At 30.2% G+C, this 20,050-nt stretch overlaps 1 protein-coding gene and 1 long non-coding RNA gene across 3 annotated transcripts; both read left to right on the top strand.

The window, feature by feature from the left end:
• Positions 1–3,939: 3,939 nt before the first annotated feature.
• Positions 3,940–9,722, top strand: LOC123907835 (nitrate reductase [NADH]). 2 transcript variants are annotated; one of them, XM_045958225.1, is made up of 5 exons: positions 4,027–5,165; positions 5,304–5,444; positions 6,290–6,522; positions 7,966–9,312; positions 9,512–9,722. In XM_045958225.1, exons 1-4 carry the CDS (start codon positions 4,205–4,207, stop codon positions 9,274–9,276), a joined length of 2,646 nt encoding a protein of 881 aa, XP_045814181.1. In that variant the 5' UTR covers positions 4,027–4,204; the 3' UTR covers positions 9,277–9,312; positions 9,512–9,722. The 2 variants fall into 2 exon arrangements, with proteins under 2 accessions (XP_045814180.1, XP_045814181.1); XM_045958224.1 differs by having other exon boundaries at positions 3,940–5,165; positions 7,966–9,722.
• Positions 9,723–18,189: 8,467 nt separating this feature from the next.
• Positions 18,190–19,856, top strand: LOC123907834. Its single transcript, XR_006809512.1, has 2 exons — positions 18,190–18,840; positions 19,672–19,856. It is a non-coding gene; the product is annotated as an uncharacterized LOC123907834 (long non-coding RNA).
• The last annotated feature ends 194 nt before the right edge of the window (positions 19,857–20,050 follow it).

Here is a 20,050-nt window from a genome sequence, read left to right as displayed (position 1 = left end):
GTCAATTTAATTTTCGAGTATATTTTTTATTAATCATTTTTGTTCATAAAATTAGAAATAAAAGAGAGATTAAAAATATGTACTATATTATGTTTATAATTTCGATACATTCATAAACTATAGCGACAATACCTCAGATGTTCAGAGATTAAAATGGTTGTTACTCGTTGCATTCAAAATATTTATTTGTTTTATATTATTTGACATTAATATCAATTAAGTATTAAATAAATTTATTCACTAAAATATTTATGGCTTAATTACTGTTTTAGTCCTCTAATCAACTTTTCACACTTAAAAAATGGTGACATTAAGTTGAAATTTAAGTTTTTAATAGTATTTTTTTTGTTGTAATTTTATGAGTGTTGACCACTCCACATCATTGGATCGAATGCCGGGTTTTTAAAAATATGTCAAATCATAATTTTTTTAGTATAAAAATATGACAGAAAGATTAAAACTGTGTTATTTTAAAATAGGAGAACTAATTTTATGAATCAGTAAATATAGTGGGATCCAAAATTGTAATTAAGCCAAATATTTATTGTATTTCAATATACATTTATTCATTAAAAAGGACACCAATATGGACTCGGTTCAAAGGTGTACTTACTATTTTTAATAAATGTTATGTAATTTTTATGGACTAAATTGCAAACATATCCTAAATGCCTTTTTTTTAGCATTTTTATGTACTAAATTGATAATTAAAAAAAATTGAGAATTAATTTTTGAATAGCTAAATATATATTTGTGGAACAAAATAATTAATAAATAAAATATTTATGAATGTGTTTCCAGGATTATAATGATAACTCATCACATATAAAGATAGTAATGTAGCAACATTACATGATAAACAAGACAAAGTTTAACGTATTGAATAAATTTTATTTTGTATGATATTTGATGGACAAAATGTTATTTTAGTATTTTAGACAACTTGTGTAAAACACGTAAAGTTGTCTCGTGATTTAGTAAAGGATAAGAATTTCAGTTTTTGGTCAATCTTTTGGCCTCCAGTTTGTCCAGTCCCATATATAGTTTTAAAATTAAACATTTGAAATTATCAGATATACAACCTTTTATTTTTTAACAGATCAAATGCACCTTATATAAATTTTAACAAAACTATTTTATTAACAAATTTAATTTAAAAGTAGTTTTCTTAACTTTTGTGCTTTACCTCAACATTTGTTTAATAAAAAATGAGAAAAATGATATATATAAAATATAAATGACTTAAATGTAAAAAAAAAAAAAACTAAAATGTTACAAAAATAAATAAGATAAATGATCTCTTTGTGTAATTTTGCCAATAAATATCCTAGATTTCCATTTTCTATTATCGCTATTTCTTCCATTTATAAAGTTTTTAAGTATTTTGGAATGTATAAAAAGTATTAGACATATTGAGGAAATAAAAAGGATGTAAAATCATTTTTCTGTCCATATTATTGTTGCCAAATTGTAAACCACAACCTCCCTTTGTTTCAGTTCCTTGTTTTGGTACGGGTTTCTTGGCTGTTGGGTGAACGATGCGCCACTTCCCACTTGCAATATTGTCCCCTATATTTACAATCTACCCCTTCGTTCTTTCTAATTATTAGTCTTTTTTTTTATGCAAATTCTAATTATTAGTTCAAAAGTTTGAAATTAATTTTTAATATAATAATAATTATTTTTTTTGGATACGCATGTCCCGTGAACTCAACTCATTTAGAAGAGATATTACATGTAATATATATGAATATTTGATTTGAACATTACTACATTCATTTATCTTTCATTTATCTTAGAAAATGAAATTCTAAGGACTAGACTACTCAAAAACAAATAATTTGAGTGCCTGAATGAATAATTCTCAGAAAATACTCTCTGATCTAAATTAAGTATCATTTTTCAGAAAAAATAAATAAAAATAAAAAATTAAATAAGTATTATTTGTTTTTTTAAAACATACACTATTTTTTTATAAAAAAAAAACTAATAACATGTTATATATATATATATATATATATATATATATATTCAAAATAATTACACATGAGTGAAAGACGCAAATGGACAACAAGTTGCGCCGTTAATCCTTTTTGGATGGCGAAATCAATCCGTTTGAAAACTACTTCCATAGACCTAGGAGAGACAATATTGCTATGCATGACACTATTTATGTTTTAATTCTACTCTTAATTAATATTATTTAATCCCTATATATAAGTTTATTTATAAGTTAAGAGTATTAAAATAAATAAAAATAACAAAATACTGAGAACATATAGACCTAACACACGAAAAACTATAAAAAGAAAATGAAAACATGGAACAAAAGTACCATTAAAGAGAGAATTATAAAAAGGTGAATTCTTCGGCACACATTTTATTTAATGTGTATCGGTACATTTGTTGATATGGACAACTGTGATATGTTCATAAATAGTGCTTATTAATTTTTTATATTAAATATTATTTGTGGATCTATTAGAATTGTATACCTGATCGACAGTGTATAATAGAGTGTTAATAAATGAAACCAAGTGTTAATAATTGATTTATTTTATGGTCAAATAGTCTATTTTTTTGTCAAGTAGTTAGTGGCTAAAAATTTCACCCCTTGCGTCAAAAAAAAATTCACCCTTAAGGTGGATAAGGAAGATGATCGGGATTCGAACCCCGACCCCTTGCATATAAAATGCAATGTCACTGCCAACTGAGCCTACGGGACAAAAATATTAATATTATATATAAAATAAAAAATGACACGTACTTTTGTAAAAATGCAATGTTTTTCATTTAAGTAGTCATAAATATTTATTATTTAAAAAACAAGAGTTTAGTTGTTGTGCACCGTCAATATAAAATTAGATATTTAAATAACACATTTGTACAAACAACCACGAGGAAGAGTGGAATTTTTTTTATGTGCTTCATCTAAAATGATATAGTGTTAGCCTTATGTTTGGTAAGTCCAAATGTCCAATAAGCTAGCTTATAATCTATTGAATTAACTTATAAGCTTGTTTGATATGATAAAATTAAACTATAAACTAGTTTATAGCTGAAAAACTAGTTGATTGCTAAAAAGCTAGTTGATAGCTGATAACTAATAGCTTATAGATGAAAAACTAGTATAATGAAATTAAAGTATTTGACAAATTTAGCTGTTGTAATTACAAAATCACGTAAATGTACATGGTTAGTAGATAGTTATTATATTTTAAAAAAATAAAAATGAAAATAATAAGGGTAAAAGTGAGATAAAATGTAAAAAACTATAAGCTATAAACTCATACGCTACTTGAAAATTGAAATAGCATCTCAAAAAATACTGTAAGTTAATTAGATAGGTTTGTTACCAAACACATCCATTTTTATCAAACAAGCTAGTAAGTTGTAATCCAATAAGTTATAAGTTAGCTTATTGTACTTACCATAAGTTAATAAGTTGTAATCCAATAAGTTAATTAGATAGGTTTGTTACCAAACACATCCATTCTTATTTGACAATTGACTTTTATTTGATATTTAAGTTTGCATTATATAAATATTAAGGTATAATTTATTTAAAATAAAATATTTAAAAACTTGTGATAAAATATCGTTAAAATATAAGTGAAACTATTGTGTTATTTATTGCAAAACTTATTAACCGAATAAATTTAATTTATTAAAGCTATTTCTTGTATTGTAACAAAAAAAAAAGCTATTTCTTGTATTCATCTTATTCATTTTATATTTTTTTTAATAATTTTTTTAGTAAAAAAATTTTAAAATATTATAAAACTGATAAAAAAAATTTAATAAATTTGGTGCTAGATGTTCAGAAGATGTTTGTGTGGGATGAAAAAGTTATCTTAAATATATTTTAATTTTTTATTTATGAGAAAATTAAAAAGTATTGTTGTGTGACTAAACAGCCAAAGTTTGATTTTAGTGGACGATGTTGTATTAAAATAGTGAAGGCTACACTCACAGACTGTCCTTTCTTCTTCTATATAAACCCATCCAACTAACACTTTCAAATGACCAAATTCCTTTTCTCCACTATCACCGTCCTTTCTTCTTCTATATAAACCCATCCAACTAACACTTTCAAATGACCAAATTCCTTTTCTCCACTATCCCATCCCATAAAAAGTGAGAAAGGAATGAGGAAAGGAAACTAACTACTCTCCTCTCAAAAATTATAAAGTTAAAATAATAAATGGCTGCTTCAGTTGACAACCGTCAGTTTCGTAACCTAAACGGCGTCGTTCGCCCATTCAATACCATCCACGACCTGAAACCGGGATTCCCGTTAAACATAGATTCATTCAGCAGCGACAACGAAGAAGAAGAAAACGACGACGCTTTAGATCTCCAAGAATTAATCCGAAAAACGAACGCGGAAGTCGAACCGTCAATTCTGGACCCACGCGATGAAGGAACGTTGGATAACTGGGTCACACGAAACGCTTCCATGGTCCGTCTCACAGGGAAACATCCTTTTAATTCAGAACCACCACTACCACGTCTGATGCACCACGGTTTCATAACACCAGTTCCAATCCACTACGTTAGAAACCACGGTGCTGTCCCAAAAGCACGTTGGGAAGATTGGACCGTTGAAGTAACCGGTCTAGTAAAAAACCCAACCCGGTTCACTATGGACCGACTCATCCGCGAGTTTCCAAGCCGTGAGTTTCCCGTTACATTAGTCTGCGCTGGTAACCGTCGAAAAGAACAAAACATGGTGAAACAAAGCGTTGGTTTTAATTGGGGTGCTGCAGCTGTTTCAAACTCCGTATGGCGCGGGGTATCTTTGCGTCACGTGCTTAAAAGGTGTGGGATTCACGTGCGTTCTAAAGGTGCGGTTCATGTTTGTTTTTATGGTGCTGAGGATTTACCGGGTGGTGGTGGGTCCAAATATGGAACTAGTATTAAGAGGGAATATGCGATGGATCCTTCGCGTGATGTTATACTTGCTTACATGCAGAATGGTGAGGCTTTGGCTCCGGATCATGGGTTTCCGGTTCGGGTTATTATACCCGGTTTTATTGGTGGACGTATGGTGAAATGGCTTAAACGTATTGTTGTTACTTCTGATGAATGTGATGGTCACTATCATTATAAGGATAATAGAGTACTTCCTTCCCATGTTGACGCAGAACAAGCCAACGAAGAAGGTAACTTTATACCACTTTTACACTTTTACTCACAATCTTTTAATAGTTAAAGGAAGCTTGAGTTAGGTTGACTTTTATTACATCCATCGAGTCCACATCGGATGCTTCATGTTTTTATGTGTGGGACTGTGGGTGCAGGTTGGTGGTACAAGCCGGAATATATTATCAACGAGCTAAACATAAACTCGGTGATTACAACGCCGTGTCACGATGAGATCTTGCCTATAAACTCATGGACTACACAGAGACCTTATACACTGAAAGGTTATTCATATTCCGGTGAGTTTAATTTGAGGTTTTCATTTATTATTTATTTTTTGTATAAAATTTCAGGCCTTAATCAACTTACTATTATTCTTCATTTGTTATGGAAAGCTTGAATTATGGCACAAATTTTGCGGTTGAATATAATCATTTTCTTTCGTGTAAAATACTTTCTTTGCGGTTGAAGTATTTCGTGTAAAATACTGAAAGGTTAATCAACTTACTAGTACTTTTGAGTTTTTATAGGGTTTGACGAAATATATATAGGGAATCTCAATTGAACAATTTCTTTATTTTTTGACTGGTTCTCTATTTAGGATTTTTTTTCTAAATTTTTTTCTAAATTTTTTATGGCCTGGAATCTGTCTATTTTAATTAAGAACAACTAACTATACTTTTATCTGTCCGTGTCAAATAAAACATAGGATTTTCCAACACCATCAGGATAAGCAAAATAATTTGTGATTTTGTGATAACATTAAAAGTCTAAGTTCAATGAACTTTTTTTGAAAAACTGTTAAGCTTAATAAATAATAAATTAACATTACAAGTATTTTTTTTTTGTTGAGAAAACATTACAAGTAATTTAATTAATAGTAGATAATGTAATTCCAAAATTTAAAAAAGTGAGATTGATTGAATATTAATAATATTTTTGGCCAAACTAATAAGAAAGGGTTGGAATAGAATTCCAAGTAGAAAGAAAACACCAAATTATTTTTATTTTTTTATTTTAATTAGAATTGTGCTTCAACTTGTAATATTGTTTTTGGAAAAATTAGGCAGCAATGTGAAAAGTAATTATTATTATTATTATTATTTTTTAAGCTTGAAAAGTGACATTGGTGGTGTCCGTACAGGGGGTGGAAGAAAGGTGACACGGGTTGAGGTAACAATGGATGGTGGAGAAACATGGCACGTATGCACATTGGATCATCCTGAAAAACCTACAAAATACGGGAAATATTGGTGCTGGTGCTTTTGGTCCTTAGAAGTAGAGGTACTCGACCTTCTTGGTACCAAAGAGATTGCTGTCCGTGCATGGGATGAGGCTCTAAACACCCAACCTGAAAACCTCATCTGGAATGTTATGGTAAATTATTCCTATATCTAATCAATTTTTTTTGGTTGATAATCTGATGATTACTTTTTCTATTTAAATTAAGATAGCTAGTAGTAGAATACACTACGTAGCAAAAAAGATAGTATTTTTTTTGTGTACGTTAAATACAAGAATTTTTCTGTGCTTTTAATTTTAATATTAGCAAAACAAGTTGCTTTTAAAAAAAGAACATAAAATTTGTCAAAAAATAAAATAAAATAAATTAAGTCAAAAAAGAAAAACATAGAAATTTTCCATAGAAAATGACCAACTGAGATATATAGTAGTTAATTAACCTCCATTTGCTCCTCGAATATTGGATCTCATGGTATACTTGCAGAATTAAATATTGTGTATCTTCACTTTGCTATCAGCAGCCTAATATTAAATTGACACTTTTTATTTTCATATAATTACAACTGTACAGATATTAATATTATTGCCGTATGATTTCCTTTTTCTCCCACATTTGATAAAATGTAGCTGTGAAAACAAATTTATAATTTGAACAACTATATTATTACACCAAGTATCTTCGAGACAAATTTGTAGAATTAACACATTGAAAATTAAAATTTTTAAATAAATATTGAATTTTCTCCCTACAAGTCAGTAATCAAATCGCTGACTACATATTTAACTAAGCCAAAACTCTTACCAATTTATTGTTGGTGATCAAAATATAATTTTAACTTTATGTTTCAAAGCTAAGGGTCATTCAAAACACAATTGTGATTAATTTAAGGCCACAAATCATTGTGATACAATTGCACACTGATGTCGGCCCTATCTATCATTGGCCCACTAAATGGCATCACAATTTTATGAATATGTGGCTTACTTCCATTGAATTGACTTGCCCAAATTAAACACCCTATATATTATATTAAGGAGAATGTTAACATGTGCATATATGGCACATGTTAAAGTAGTAAAAATAGAAATTATGCCTTAAAATTTGTGCATTTTAACTTTTTAAGCATTAAATGTCTTATATCATTAAATGTTAAATTTCTATGTTAAGATACTTTATCATGTGCCCTATATGCATATGTTAACAAGACCCTTATATTAATGATAATAATTAATATTTTGTCAATTCAATTAAAAATAATAGAGCTCATATATTCCAAGTCCAAGTTGTCACTTCAATTAAAAATAATAGAGCTCAGATATTTCAAGAACGAGTTGAGATCCTCTCCATTTCTTATGTTTTCCATTTCTTCCATTACCAAAGTTTTTAAATATTTTGGGGGTGTATAAATGACATTTGGACCCACTTGATGTCACATTTTTGCATTTATATTCCCAAAACTATATAATAATGGAGGAAATGGAAAGAATTGGAAATGGAGAGGATCCTAACTCTTCAAGAACTACATGTACGTATGTAATGTTCTCAATATTAAATTTTCTAATGCTGGCAATTTACAGGGTATGATGAACAATTGTTGGTTCAGGGTAAAAACAAACGTGTGCAGACCCCACAAAGGTGAAATTGGCATAGTGTTTGAACACCCAACACAACCAGGTAACCAATCAGGTGGTTGGATGGCAAAAGAAAGACACTTGGAAAGATCACAAGACACCAATCCAACTCTCAAAAAGAGTGTCTCTTCTCCTTTCATGAACACAACATCAAAAACATACTCCATCTCCGAAGTTAAAAAACATAAAACCCCTGATTCTGCTTGGATCATCGTCCACGGTCATGTCTACGATTGCACACGCTTCCTTAAAGACCATCCTGGTGGCTCCGATAGCATCCTCATCAATGCCGGTACTGATTGTACCGATGAATTCGAAGCTATCCACTCTGACAAAGCCAAAAAATTGCTAGAAGATTATCGAATCGGCGAGCTTGTTACTACTGGTTACGCTTCAGATTCATCCTCCCCAAATAACTCCTTTCATGGAAATTCTGAATTTAGCCATCTTGCTCCCATTAAAGAAATCATGGCTCTTAACCCACGTGAGAGAATCCCATGCAAACTCATTTCAAAAACATCAATTTCGCATGATGTAAGACTCTTCCGTTTTGCATTACCCTCGGACGATCAATTATTGGGATTACCCGTCGGAAAACACATTTTCTTATGTGTTACCGTAGAAGGAAAATTGATCATGCGAGCTTATACGCCAACAAGTAGCATTGATGAAATTGGATATTTTGATTTAGTTGTCAAAATTTACTTCAAAAATGTTCATCCAAAGTTTCCTAGTGGTGGTCTCATGTCTCAATATTTGGACTCACTTACCATTGGGTCCACATTGGAAGTAAAAGGCCCAGTGGGCCACATTGAATACCTTGGAAGAGGAAATTTTACGGTTCACGGGAAACAAAGGTTCGCCAAGAAGCTAACATTTTTAGCTGGTGGAACGGGGATTACACCCGTATATCAAGTCGCGAATGCAATTCTGAAAGATGCCAATGATCGAACTGAAATGTATGTTGTTTATGCGAATCGGACCGAGGATGATATATTGTTGAGGGAAGAGTTGGATGAATGGGCAAAGATTTATAGTGATAGGTTCAAAATTTGGTATGTTGTGGAAAATGCAAAAGAAGGGTGGGAATATAGTGTAGGGTTCATTACGGAGAGTATCATGAGGCAGCATGTTCCATTGGCTGGAGAGGATACTTTGGCTTTGGCTTGTGGGCCACCACCTATGATTCAGTTTGCAGTGCAGCCTAATTTGGAAAAAATGGGGTATGATATTAAGAAGGATTTGCTTGTGTTTTAGGGGGGAGAAAGAAAGTAGATACAAAATTGTGTATGTGTATTCTTAGGAATTGGATATGGTGCATTCATTTTTCCATACAGTTGTTTAATAGCCGTTCGATCATGATCAAACGGTTTAAACAAATGCAGTCAATATATAATAGTTTAAATCATAATCGTCTGATTTTGATTGGATGACTATTGATGTCCTGACTGCATGATTGCACCGAAAAAGCGACTGCACAGAATCCGAATCCGTATTCTTATGTGCAAATGTATCATTAGTTGTCGTTGGTTTGGAGTAATATCGTTTATTTCATTCTTTGTAAGGAAATGATAAAAATAAAAATAAAAAATTGTAATAGGCTTTGGTCTCGTTTTTTATTAGGCTTTGATCTAGTCAAGATTTTTTGACTGCTAAGTAATGTAAATACATGTTATATATGTCGAATTTCCATTTTCCAAAAACTAGTATAAATTGATTATTTTGCCCCTTAACTTATTTATTGATTTTATTTGGTCCCTTAATTAATTATTGTTACACTTGGGTTCTTTAATTAGGAGTGCTAGCAACACACTCTTTAACAAACACACTTTAATACACTTTTTTCTATTAGTTAAAATTTATATGGGTCCCATAAAAGTTATATGGGTTCACATTTTTTATGGGACCCATGTGAATTTCAACCAATAAAAGAGAGTGTGTTGGAGTGTGTTTGTTAAAGAGTGTGTTGCTAGCATTATTCAAGTTTAAATATATTGCGATCAATATATTGTGATTGAGAGAGGACTGGAACCACCTGATGTTAGAACTGACCACCAAATCAAATTAAACTGATTGTGAAAAAAAAGGGATTTATCTAATGATGACACCTAAGTTGGGTAACATTACCCAACTTAATTGGGTGATTATGTTTAAAGCCACATACTCATAGATATTAATTACCAAGTTGAGTGCAAAGATCTTTTGGTTCTGTACGACTCTGAAGTGATGCCAAAGAGGCACACAGCCTTACCTTTCACATTAGCATGAGGTCAGGTATTGTTTGGTGCGTGAAAAGGTCACATTAGTGTATATATCATCCAGTTTCCACAAACACACATATAATGCCCTTTCATACGTGGGAGGGAGTATATTTTTTTGTCCTATTAAGGAATCTCTGTTAGCTAGCTCCCATATGTATCTTATCTTATAGTCATTCCGTCCCAAAACTTTAATTTTTTTAGAGTTTGGAAGGAAATTAAAAAATAATAAAAAATATAAGTAAAATTATTTTTATCTTTATTTTATTAAAAAAGAGAAAATATATATTTAATTAATGTTTTATCTTTAGTAAGGGTACAAATAATAAAATATCATTAAATGTACATTAATTTCTTAAAATGACTAAAGTTTGGGACAAAATTAAAAAGATAAAAAGACTAAAAATTTGGGACGAATGGAGGATAATATATACTGTCCATATGTTTAAATTACTCTAATTAATATAATAATTTAGTATTTTTCTCTTCACAAAAGGAATCAATGTGAAACAATAATCTTTGGTTGTTGTTTCTTTTTGGTTGTTGTTTCTTAGATTCGAACCTTTGTGTTTTTTAATAAAAGATATCCCCATTATTATTAATCAAAATAACAAATCTTGTTTTTGGTTTTCTTTAGCACCATCTATTATTATATTTTAAATGTCTTATTTTTGCTATATTTCACCGTTTCAAATTGTCACTTACTGTCCCTGACAACATATATTTTGTATAGACACCATGTCCGTTTGTCCGTTTTTTCTATTATGTTTATAATTTTTGTATATTTACTTTTTTTTTCTAACTTAGACTCACCTAAAAACATGAAGGTCTAAGTTAGTTTGGTGTACTTTTTTATTTGGACAACAAACACCCTTGCCACTACTCAAATCAATTTTAAATAGAAGGGTAATTATGTCAATTTCATTTAATTATTTTTTTACTAAAAAACCACATCACACGCTGTTGATCCGCACGACACATAGGGATGACAATGGGTAGGGTATGGGTAGGGTACTATAGTACCCATCCCCATACCCGCAGTTTAAAAAAATACCCGTACCCAATCCCCATATCCGCATGGGTAACGATCTTTGTCCTCGTCCCCATACCTTATGGGTACCTAAGTACCCATACCCGTACCCGTTACCCGCATTTTTTATAAAAATAAATCGATCGATTATAAAATATCATATCGTTTTAATATAATTATTTTTTTAAAAAGATTTTAATGTTGACTCAGGAAAATTATAAACAAAAAATTTATCAATCTCATGTTAAAGTTCATTTCCTTGTCACATTATGTTTGTCTTATATTATAAATAAACATTTTTATTAAAAATGTCTAATAATTTAATTGTTGTTGTATTTTTTTAAATTGATATACATATGTTATTATATAAAAATATATATAAAATAAATAAATATATTATGTGGGTATGGAACGGGGTGGGTACTAAGGTACCCGTACTCGCACCCATACCCATCCATTTTTGCGGGTAATTACTCATACTCGTGCCCGTACCAAAATGCGCGTTTTTACCCTACCCATTATGAGTATTTTTTGTGGGTGCCCATTGGGTATGGATCAAATTACTATCCCTAACGACACCATCCACCAAAAACCGTACCATCTCCTCCGAATAATCAGAACATTTTCACCACCACAACAACAGAACCTTTAGAAGAATAACTTAACTTCAATGAAGAAATTCTAAAATTTCATTCCAATTTGAAACGCTGCCATCTATAAAATTGCCAAATCTTGCTTATAAAATAGTATTTTTGTTCGTGGGAGAATCGGTGACCGACACACAGAGGGGCTGTTGCGTTGCAGATTTTTTTTTTTGTTGACATGTTTTCTTTCACATTTAAGAAAGGACACGTGGTAAGTTGTGAAACAGACGATTGATCAAAAGCATGATATTGACTCGAAGTGTTTTGGTCTAAGTTTTTAGTTTATTTTCTTTAATTAATTAAATAAAATTGACATAACTACCCTTCTATTTATAACATGTTTGAGTAGTGGTAAACTGGTAATTGGTTTTTTTATCCAAAGTGAAAAGGTGTATCTTGCTAACTTAGACTATTCATATTTTTAGGTGGATCTAAGTTAGCAAACTTTTTTTTTTCTTTCTAATTTTGATAATAGTTTATAGTATTCTTTTGTATAAATTTTTTTATAGTAATTTTTAGTAGAGTATATATATTAATCAATAGTATATGCTTATAATTTTTTTTGTCTATTGTGTTTATATATAGTAGACGCGTTTGTTTTAACTTTAAAAAAATAATTTTGTTTTATATTTTTAAAAATAATTTTTAGGTAATTTGATTAAAAATAGTAAAAGTTATTTTTTTTTATAAATTAAAAGTGATTTTGATTAAAAATGTATCTCTCAATTATTTTTTAAATTTTTTTTTGAAATTTTATGATCCAAAAACAATTTGCAACAAAATAATACTTTTTTATTCAAAAAAAAAATAATAAAATACTTAAAACAACATTCTAAAAGAAGTAATTTAAATTAAATTTTCATTTGAAACTCTTATAAAAAAAAACTTTAAAAAAACTATATACTACAAAAACATTTTTAGATAAACTTAAACAAATACACCCTAAAAATCAACTAATTTATGTGAATGTGAATGAAAATTTTGAAGAAATCATGCAACTAGAAAAACTTATACTCATTCCCTACAATCAAAATTATCATTTAATAAATAAAAAATCCTAAAATATGTTCAACTTGTGCATAACTATATTGTCATGCCGAATGTTCATTATTCTATCATCAAATGTTAGAAAATTGTGTTAAAAAAAAAGTCAAAGTTAATAAAAAATAATAAATTCTTTTTTGATCTTGTAGCCTATTAGCTAGAAATTTCATCTTAAAGGTGAATAAATGAAGTCTCTGAGGTTCGAATCTCGTCTTCTACCTAATAAAAACGAATAAATTCTTCTTTTGATACATTAAAAAAAGAATAAATTCTAATGACTAGCAAGGTTTATATTATGTTACCCCTTTCTTACGTATACTATGCAACACGTTGATTTACTTAAAGAGACATTAAATAATGATACTTTTTTTTTTTTGGTAAGATATTCTAATTTTATGAAAGTTTTTTACAACCGTCTTAAGAGCACATTCAATAAGAGGATCAAAGAGAGTATCATAGATTAATGATTTGTATCTTAATTTTTTTATTATTGAAGTTTAATGACGTGGTATAGAGGGTATCAAAACTGATGACACAGACTTTAATTAAGGTATCGTATCATTAATTTAATATCATTAATTTCAATTAAAAAAATAAATATAAAAAGGATAACTTGTTAATAATGTATGATACCTAAAGTGGTATTACCATTAGAGTAAAATATGTATAAATTACATAAGTATTATATGACATTGTAAAAATCACTTATTAGTAATGTATGATACCCAAAGTAATATCACTGTTGGAGATGCTCTACGAAGTAAATATATTTAATTGATTTTACCTCATTATGCACTTTAAACACTATTATAAATTGATAATACCAGATTTTAATTGATCATGCAAGGAGAGAAAAATATGGCTAGTAATCTAAAGTTTGTTCATGCTATACTTTTATTTATTTCCTTATTTCTTATTGCAAAGAATGATTTTGGTAAACAATTTTTTCATGCTTTTCAAATTCCCTTTTATTTTATTTTATTTTTACTTTATAGTCCGTACACAATCTTTTATCTATTTTTAATGACAATATTTTATTCTCTTTTTTTATTACAGGATTTGAGTATATGAAATGCAAATCTAATATTGATTGTCCAGAAACCACTGTAAGCATGTTTCCTTTTAGGTGGAAGTGCATTGAAGAGATTTGTGAACTTGTAAGACCGATGCCAATGAATGTATGAGTACTAGGAAACAAGAAACTATACACAAACATCATACGGTGAAGAACGAAGCATTATTTTCTCTCATGTTTCTCATGTTGTCATAATTTTGATCATTTATTCAAAGTTTTCTCTCTTCTTTTTTCTTTGTAGCTCAATCGACCATTAAATTAGAAAAAGGAGAGTTGTACTTGTACATAAAAAGTTGGAGAGGATCCAAATCCGACAATACACCTTTTGCTATAATATTACACAATTTTCATTTCGTTATTGTTCTTCAACGCAATAATTGTATTTTTCTTTTATTAATTTTTGTTTAGTAATTTCGCAGACTATGCATCTACGTCTTCTTCTTCTTCTTACTTAATTTTGGATGTATCACCATGGCTTCCAATTTTTGCATATCACATTTGATTTCCAACCGCACCACCTATCTGAATATCTTTAATAGTTAAATTGAAAAATATTTACTTGGAAGCCTATAACTCTAATTTTATGTCATAATACTTATTTCAAACAAATCAAGTTATATTTCTCTTGAATAGAGAGTCGATCTATCAGTGTTTTCTCTTTCTTCTAAGAAAAAATTGTTTAAAATATATGACAAATGTAACTTTATTAATTCAACTTATGGAGGTTTTTGGCGTTTGTTATGGTTTTAGATTTGTCCGTTGTCCCCAAAAGTTGATGACAATGTTGGAGATAGTTAGTAGTAGCATATTGGATATTCAATGTAGGTATAACTCTTGCTTGATTTAGAATTATTGTTACAACTAACATCATCTTTGCTACTACTTATTAAAACGCTAATTTTTCAACAAAAAGTTCTAAATTAAAATTAGCACATTTCAGTAGTTATCTTTATGTTACGCAAACCGCAAATGTTTTTCTTTGACGCCAAGAACAACTTGCATTTGCTTACTACATCTACTTCTAGAAGATAATTCCTAGACTAAATTTGCATTCAGACCTTAGAATTTCCCTGTTAACACTCTAAAAATTGGGGTGCTAAGTAACACATATAATAAAAAAAACATGTTAGTTAATGTGCTGATTTGATTTTATGTTAGTGGAATATGATAAAGTAGTGGAAATTATTTAATGTAAGTGAAGAGTTACATGAGTGAATTGTCATTGTTATTAGTGGAAGCACTTAGTGCTTAGTGGAGTGTTTAATTATTGATTAAGCACCTAGTAGTGGTGACTCTTTGATAGTTGTAATCATCACTACTCATACTATATATATTCATGTGTATGAAATGCATTTGAAATAAGAAAAATACATGAATATTCAGCCAAAAAAAAAACAATATTTTCTTACTCTATATTCTGCTACAATCACTACAACAAAAGTGTGTTTTAGCTTCAAAAATTCTAGCGTCAGCCGCGACACGTAGGGGTGTGCAAAAAATTTGGCTATCCTTAACCAAATTACTAACCAATCCATATCCAATTTTAGTTTGCAAAATCCATTTAAAAAAAAAAACCACACCACTCCAATAAAAAAACACCAATTATAAACCATAACCACATTTTGTAATTTGGTTTGGAATTGGTTTGAAAATTTAGGCCCAATAGCTAATTCAGGCCCAATCTTCAATTTTTTAAAATTCTTTTTATATAATAAAATAATTAATTAAAAGAGGGGTGGAGGACCGGCGGTCAACCGGTGGTCAACGCCGGACCACCGGCGGCCGGTGCGGCGGCGCTCCGACTGGCATGGCGGCGGACGATGGTTTTCTGGCGGACCTCCGGTGGTGGTGCTCCGGCGGCCGATCACCACCAACCACCCATACTATTTTATTATTATTTTATTTTAAAAATCAGATTTTTAATAATTATTTTAAAAATAATTAAAAAATCAGTTTTTAATGTTTTTAGTTTTTAAAAATAATTAAAAAATTCAGTTTTTTTTTTAAAATAATTAAAAAATCAGTTTTTAATGTTTTTAGTTTTTAAAAATAATTAAAAAATTCAGTTTTTTTTAAAATAATTAAAAATCAGTTTTTAATGTTTTTAGTTTTTCAAAAATTTAGTATTTTAATTTTTGTAATGAGTTTAGACAAAGTGAATTTCAATTTATTATTGCTTACTTTTTATGCAGGAAGTTGATATTGCTTGTCCTAGTATCGTGCCGGTGCATAAATTCGATGTTAAGAATGAGTATGAGATGATTTAGAACTATAAGGTTCTTCACTATCATGCTACAAATCTTTAAGTCTTTTGTTTTGTTCTTCAAAATACAGGTACTTCAATTCTAGCTTTGTTCTTAATTATAGCCCTCTGTACTACATCTTGTATTTGGCCTCTTATAATTGGCATTTTGTTATGTATGGAAGATTTTAACTTGTTCCAAAATGCATACTTGTTGTCGTCTTTCCCTTCTCCACTCTAAGTGACAGGGGGAAGGAGTACACCTCAAATGAATTTCACAAATTTTGTGAAGATGAAGGTGTTGAAAGACAGCTCACTGTTGGCTATACACCTCAGCAAAATGGTGTTTCTGAAAGAAAGAATCAAACTGTGATGGAGATGGAAAAGTCTATGCTGTTTGAGAAAGGTTTACCTAAAACTTTTTGGCCCGAGGGTGTTAATACTGTTGTGTATTTGTTGAATAGATGTCCAACAAAGGCTGTATGGAATAAGACTCCATTTGAAGCTTGGAGTGGAAGAACACCTTAAGTGAACCACCTTAAAGTTTTTGGGTGTGTTTGCTATGCTCAAATTCCTAAACAAAAGAGGACAAAGCTCGAAGAAACAAGTGAAAGATGTGTCTTTATTGGCTATAGTTCCATATCAAAGGGCTATAGACTTTACAACATGAAGACAAACAAGGTGATCATTAGCCGAGATGTTGTATTTGATGTGAATGCTTCTTGGAATTGGGAAGAAGACAAAACCGAGGAGAAAACAGTCCCTGCAATTTTATTACAACAAATTCAGCAGCAGAAAATGAGCAACCAGCCCTATGTACACCAAGTTCTTCATCATCTCCAAGTTCACCAATTTCAAGTTCATCATCTTCGAGCTCAACTCCAATAAAATTGAAAGACTTGAGTGATATTTATGCCAGGTGCAACTACTGTGTTGTGGAACCAAAATTTTTTTGATGAAGCAATTAAAGATGTTTGGAGGAATGCGATTTAGAAGATTTCAGCAACTCCGAGAATCAATTAGAGTTAAAGAGCAGCACATTAAGGGGGAGTATGTTAGTTAATGTGCTGATTTGATTTTATGTTAGTGGAATATGATAAAGTAGTGGAAATTATCTAATGTAAGTGAAGAGTTACATGAATGAATTGTCATTGTTATTAGTGGAAGCACTTAGTGCTTAGTGGAGTGTTTAATTATTGATTAAACACCTAGTAGTGGTGACTCATTGATAGTTGTAACCATCACTACTCATGCTATATATATTCATGTGTATGTGATGCATTTGAAATAAGAAAAATACATGAATATTCAGCCCAAAAAAAAACAATATTTTCTTACTCTATACTCTGCAACAATATAGTTTATAATAGGCTTAATTAGTAAAATGGTCCCTTAAAGACATTTTTGGTTTCAGATTGGTCCCTTAAAGAAAAAAAAAGGTCCAAATAGGTCCCTTAAAGAAGAAAAAAAAGTCCGAATAGGTCCCTTAAAGACATCTCCGTTAATCAGTTTGGTCCCTAAAAAGAGGTCTAAATAGGACCAAACTGATTAACGGAGATGCCTTTAAGGGACCTATTTGGACTTTTTTTTCTTTAAGGGACCTATTTGGACATTTTTTTCTTTAAGGGACCAATCTGAAACCAAAAATATCTTTAAGGGACCATTTTACTAATTAAGCCTTTATAATATACCACCTCTAGAATACCACCAATGTAATATCCCAATATTTTAATATGTCCTATTTATTTATTTATTTATTTTGTTAAATCAATTTGGCATGATAATTATTAACATGTATTCTTATCATAATTAAATACTTTGATAAGTTTTTACTTTCTAAAAACGATGTATTAAGTCATGGTATATTTTATGAGTTATTCTATAGTACATGTTTTATATTATGGATTTTTATCCTATTTTATTTTAATCTAATTATTAGTGAATAATATAGTGAGAAATATCAAAAGACATAGGAATTTATGTTGAAAATGTATTTAACTAAGTGGAGAACTTAAATAATGTTTGCAACCTTTGATTTCTATGACCATTCATCCCTTCATTATCCTATTCACGCCATTACTAGTGGAAGAATTAAAGAATTTAACTCTCATACATCAATCCTCTTGATTATCCCTAGTTCCATGTGTTCTTTCATCTCCTCATCAAGCTATATATATTGCCATACGATCAATATTGAGCTACACCTTAATCTTTAGTTACCTTGCAAATAAGAAATATCACATATCTCTCTCTGATGTCTCTCATAGCTGTCAAACACATTTATGAAGCATGGAATGGAAGTATTAAAAATTTCTATTTGGAGGAAGGTTGATATCTGGCTTTTCAGCTTGATGCTGGTCATAGCTCCGATTGCTATCCTTTGTGTTTTATTTGCAACTAGGCATTTTCGGTCATAGCTCCGATGGTCATATAGCGTCGAAATGAACTTTGGAGTGAAATATATCTCGTGTACCTTGTAGCTGCGAATTTATGCTTAGAGTATTTCGCTTGGAACGAAATCGGCCAAGGTAAGGGCTTTTTCCCCATACACTCATGCACATAAGGTTTATGTTATAGATTAATAATTGAATATTTAACCGTTAAAAAGGAATAATAATAGAAGGAATGAAAGAAATATTTTTATAGCAATTTTATGCTATTTCATTACATTCTGAGTATGTGTGTATGGCTAATTGTATATTTAATTCTATGATTGTTGTGTTTGTGGTTGATTGTGGATTTGAGTATTTGGCTGTTTTTTTATAAAATGAATATTTGGTGTGGTTTAAAAGAGAAAAATGATTTTTGATTTGAAATGGTGGAAGTAGCGATGATTTTAAAAGAAAGTTTGTATATTAAGTGCCAAATGAGGCGATTTAATATTTGTGTATATTAAAGTGTGTATATGAAGCATGACATCGCATATGGTTGAGTCATAGGTGTCAAATGGGGCGATTTGTTATTATGTGCCAAATGGGGCGAATACGCTACTTGGGGCGTTAAATTCCAAGTGCCAAATGGGGCGATTTGTTATTATGTGCCAAATGGGGCGAATACGCTACTTGGGGCGTTAAAATTCCAAGTGCCAAATGGGGCGATTTGTGCCAAATGGGGCGAATACGCTACTTGGGGCGTTAAATTCCAAGTGCCAAATGGGGCGATATCCGGATCATGGTCTAGTTGCATTTCATGCATTATTAGTTTGTATAAATTGTTGTTAAAAAGAGTTTCTTGCATCGATTTTATGTTATTACTTTTTATGGCCGAGTATTTTATTTTTAGTTTATAACATTTACCTTCTGTTCGGCATGATTCAATTTGGATAAGGAAATTGACCCTTACATTAAATATGGTTGTAGGTACCAAAGGTGAAATATGAAGTGATGTGTTCCTTGTACGTGCGCGGGGCTAAACAAATCTGGGTTTTATACATTTGTAATTTAAATGAAATATTCTTTTTATTGTACAAAGATTATTTATAAGCTTAAGTAATTATTATTATTATTGCAGAAAAAAAAATAGTCACACATTTTTAAGAAACGAAGTTTTTTATGAGTAAATTCTTTATTAAAAATTCGGGTTGTTACAACCAACAAAACCTATGTGATAAGTGTATAACAACGACACACTACTAGAAATATTTGTTTTCTTGCGAAAAAAATCTGCAGGAATACATGTAGATTTTCGTGCCTATTTAAGTCATAGAATGGATGTTCATGCGGATACAGAAATCGTAGA

The sequence above is a fragment of the Trifolium pratense genome, linkage group LG2, assembly GCF_020283565.1.
Source record: "Trifolium pratense cultivar HEN17-A07 linkage group LG2, ARS_RC_1.1, whole genome shotgun sequence".
NCBI lineage: Eukaryota > Viridiplantae > Streptophyta > Magnoliopsida > Fabales > Fabaceae > Trifolium > Trifolium pratense.
This window is presented reverse-complemented; position numbering and strand designations above follow the sequence as displayed.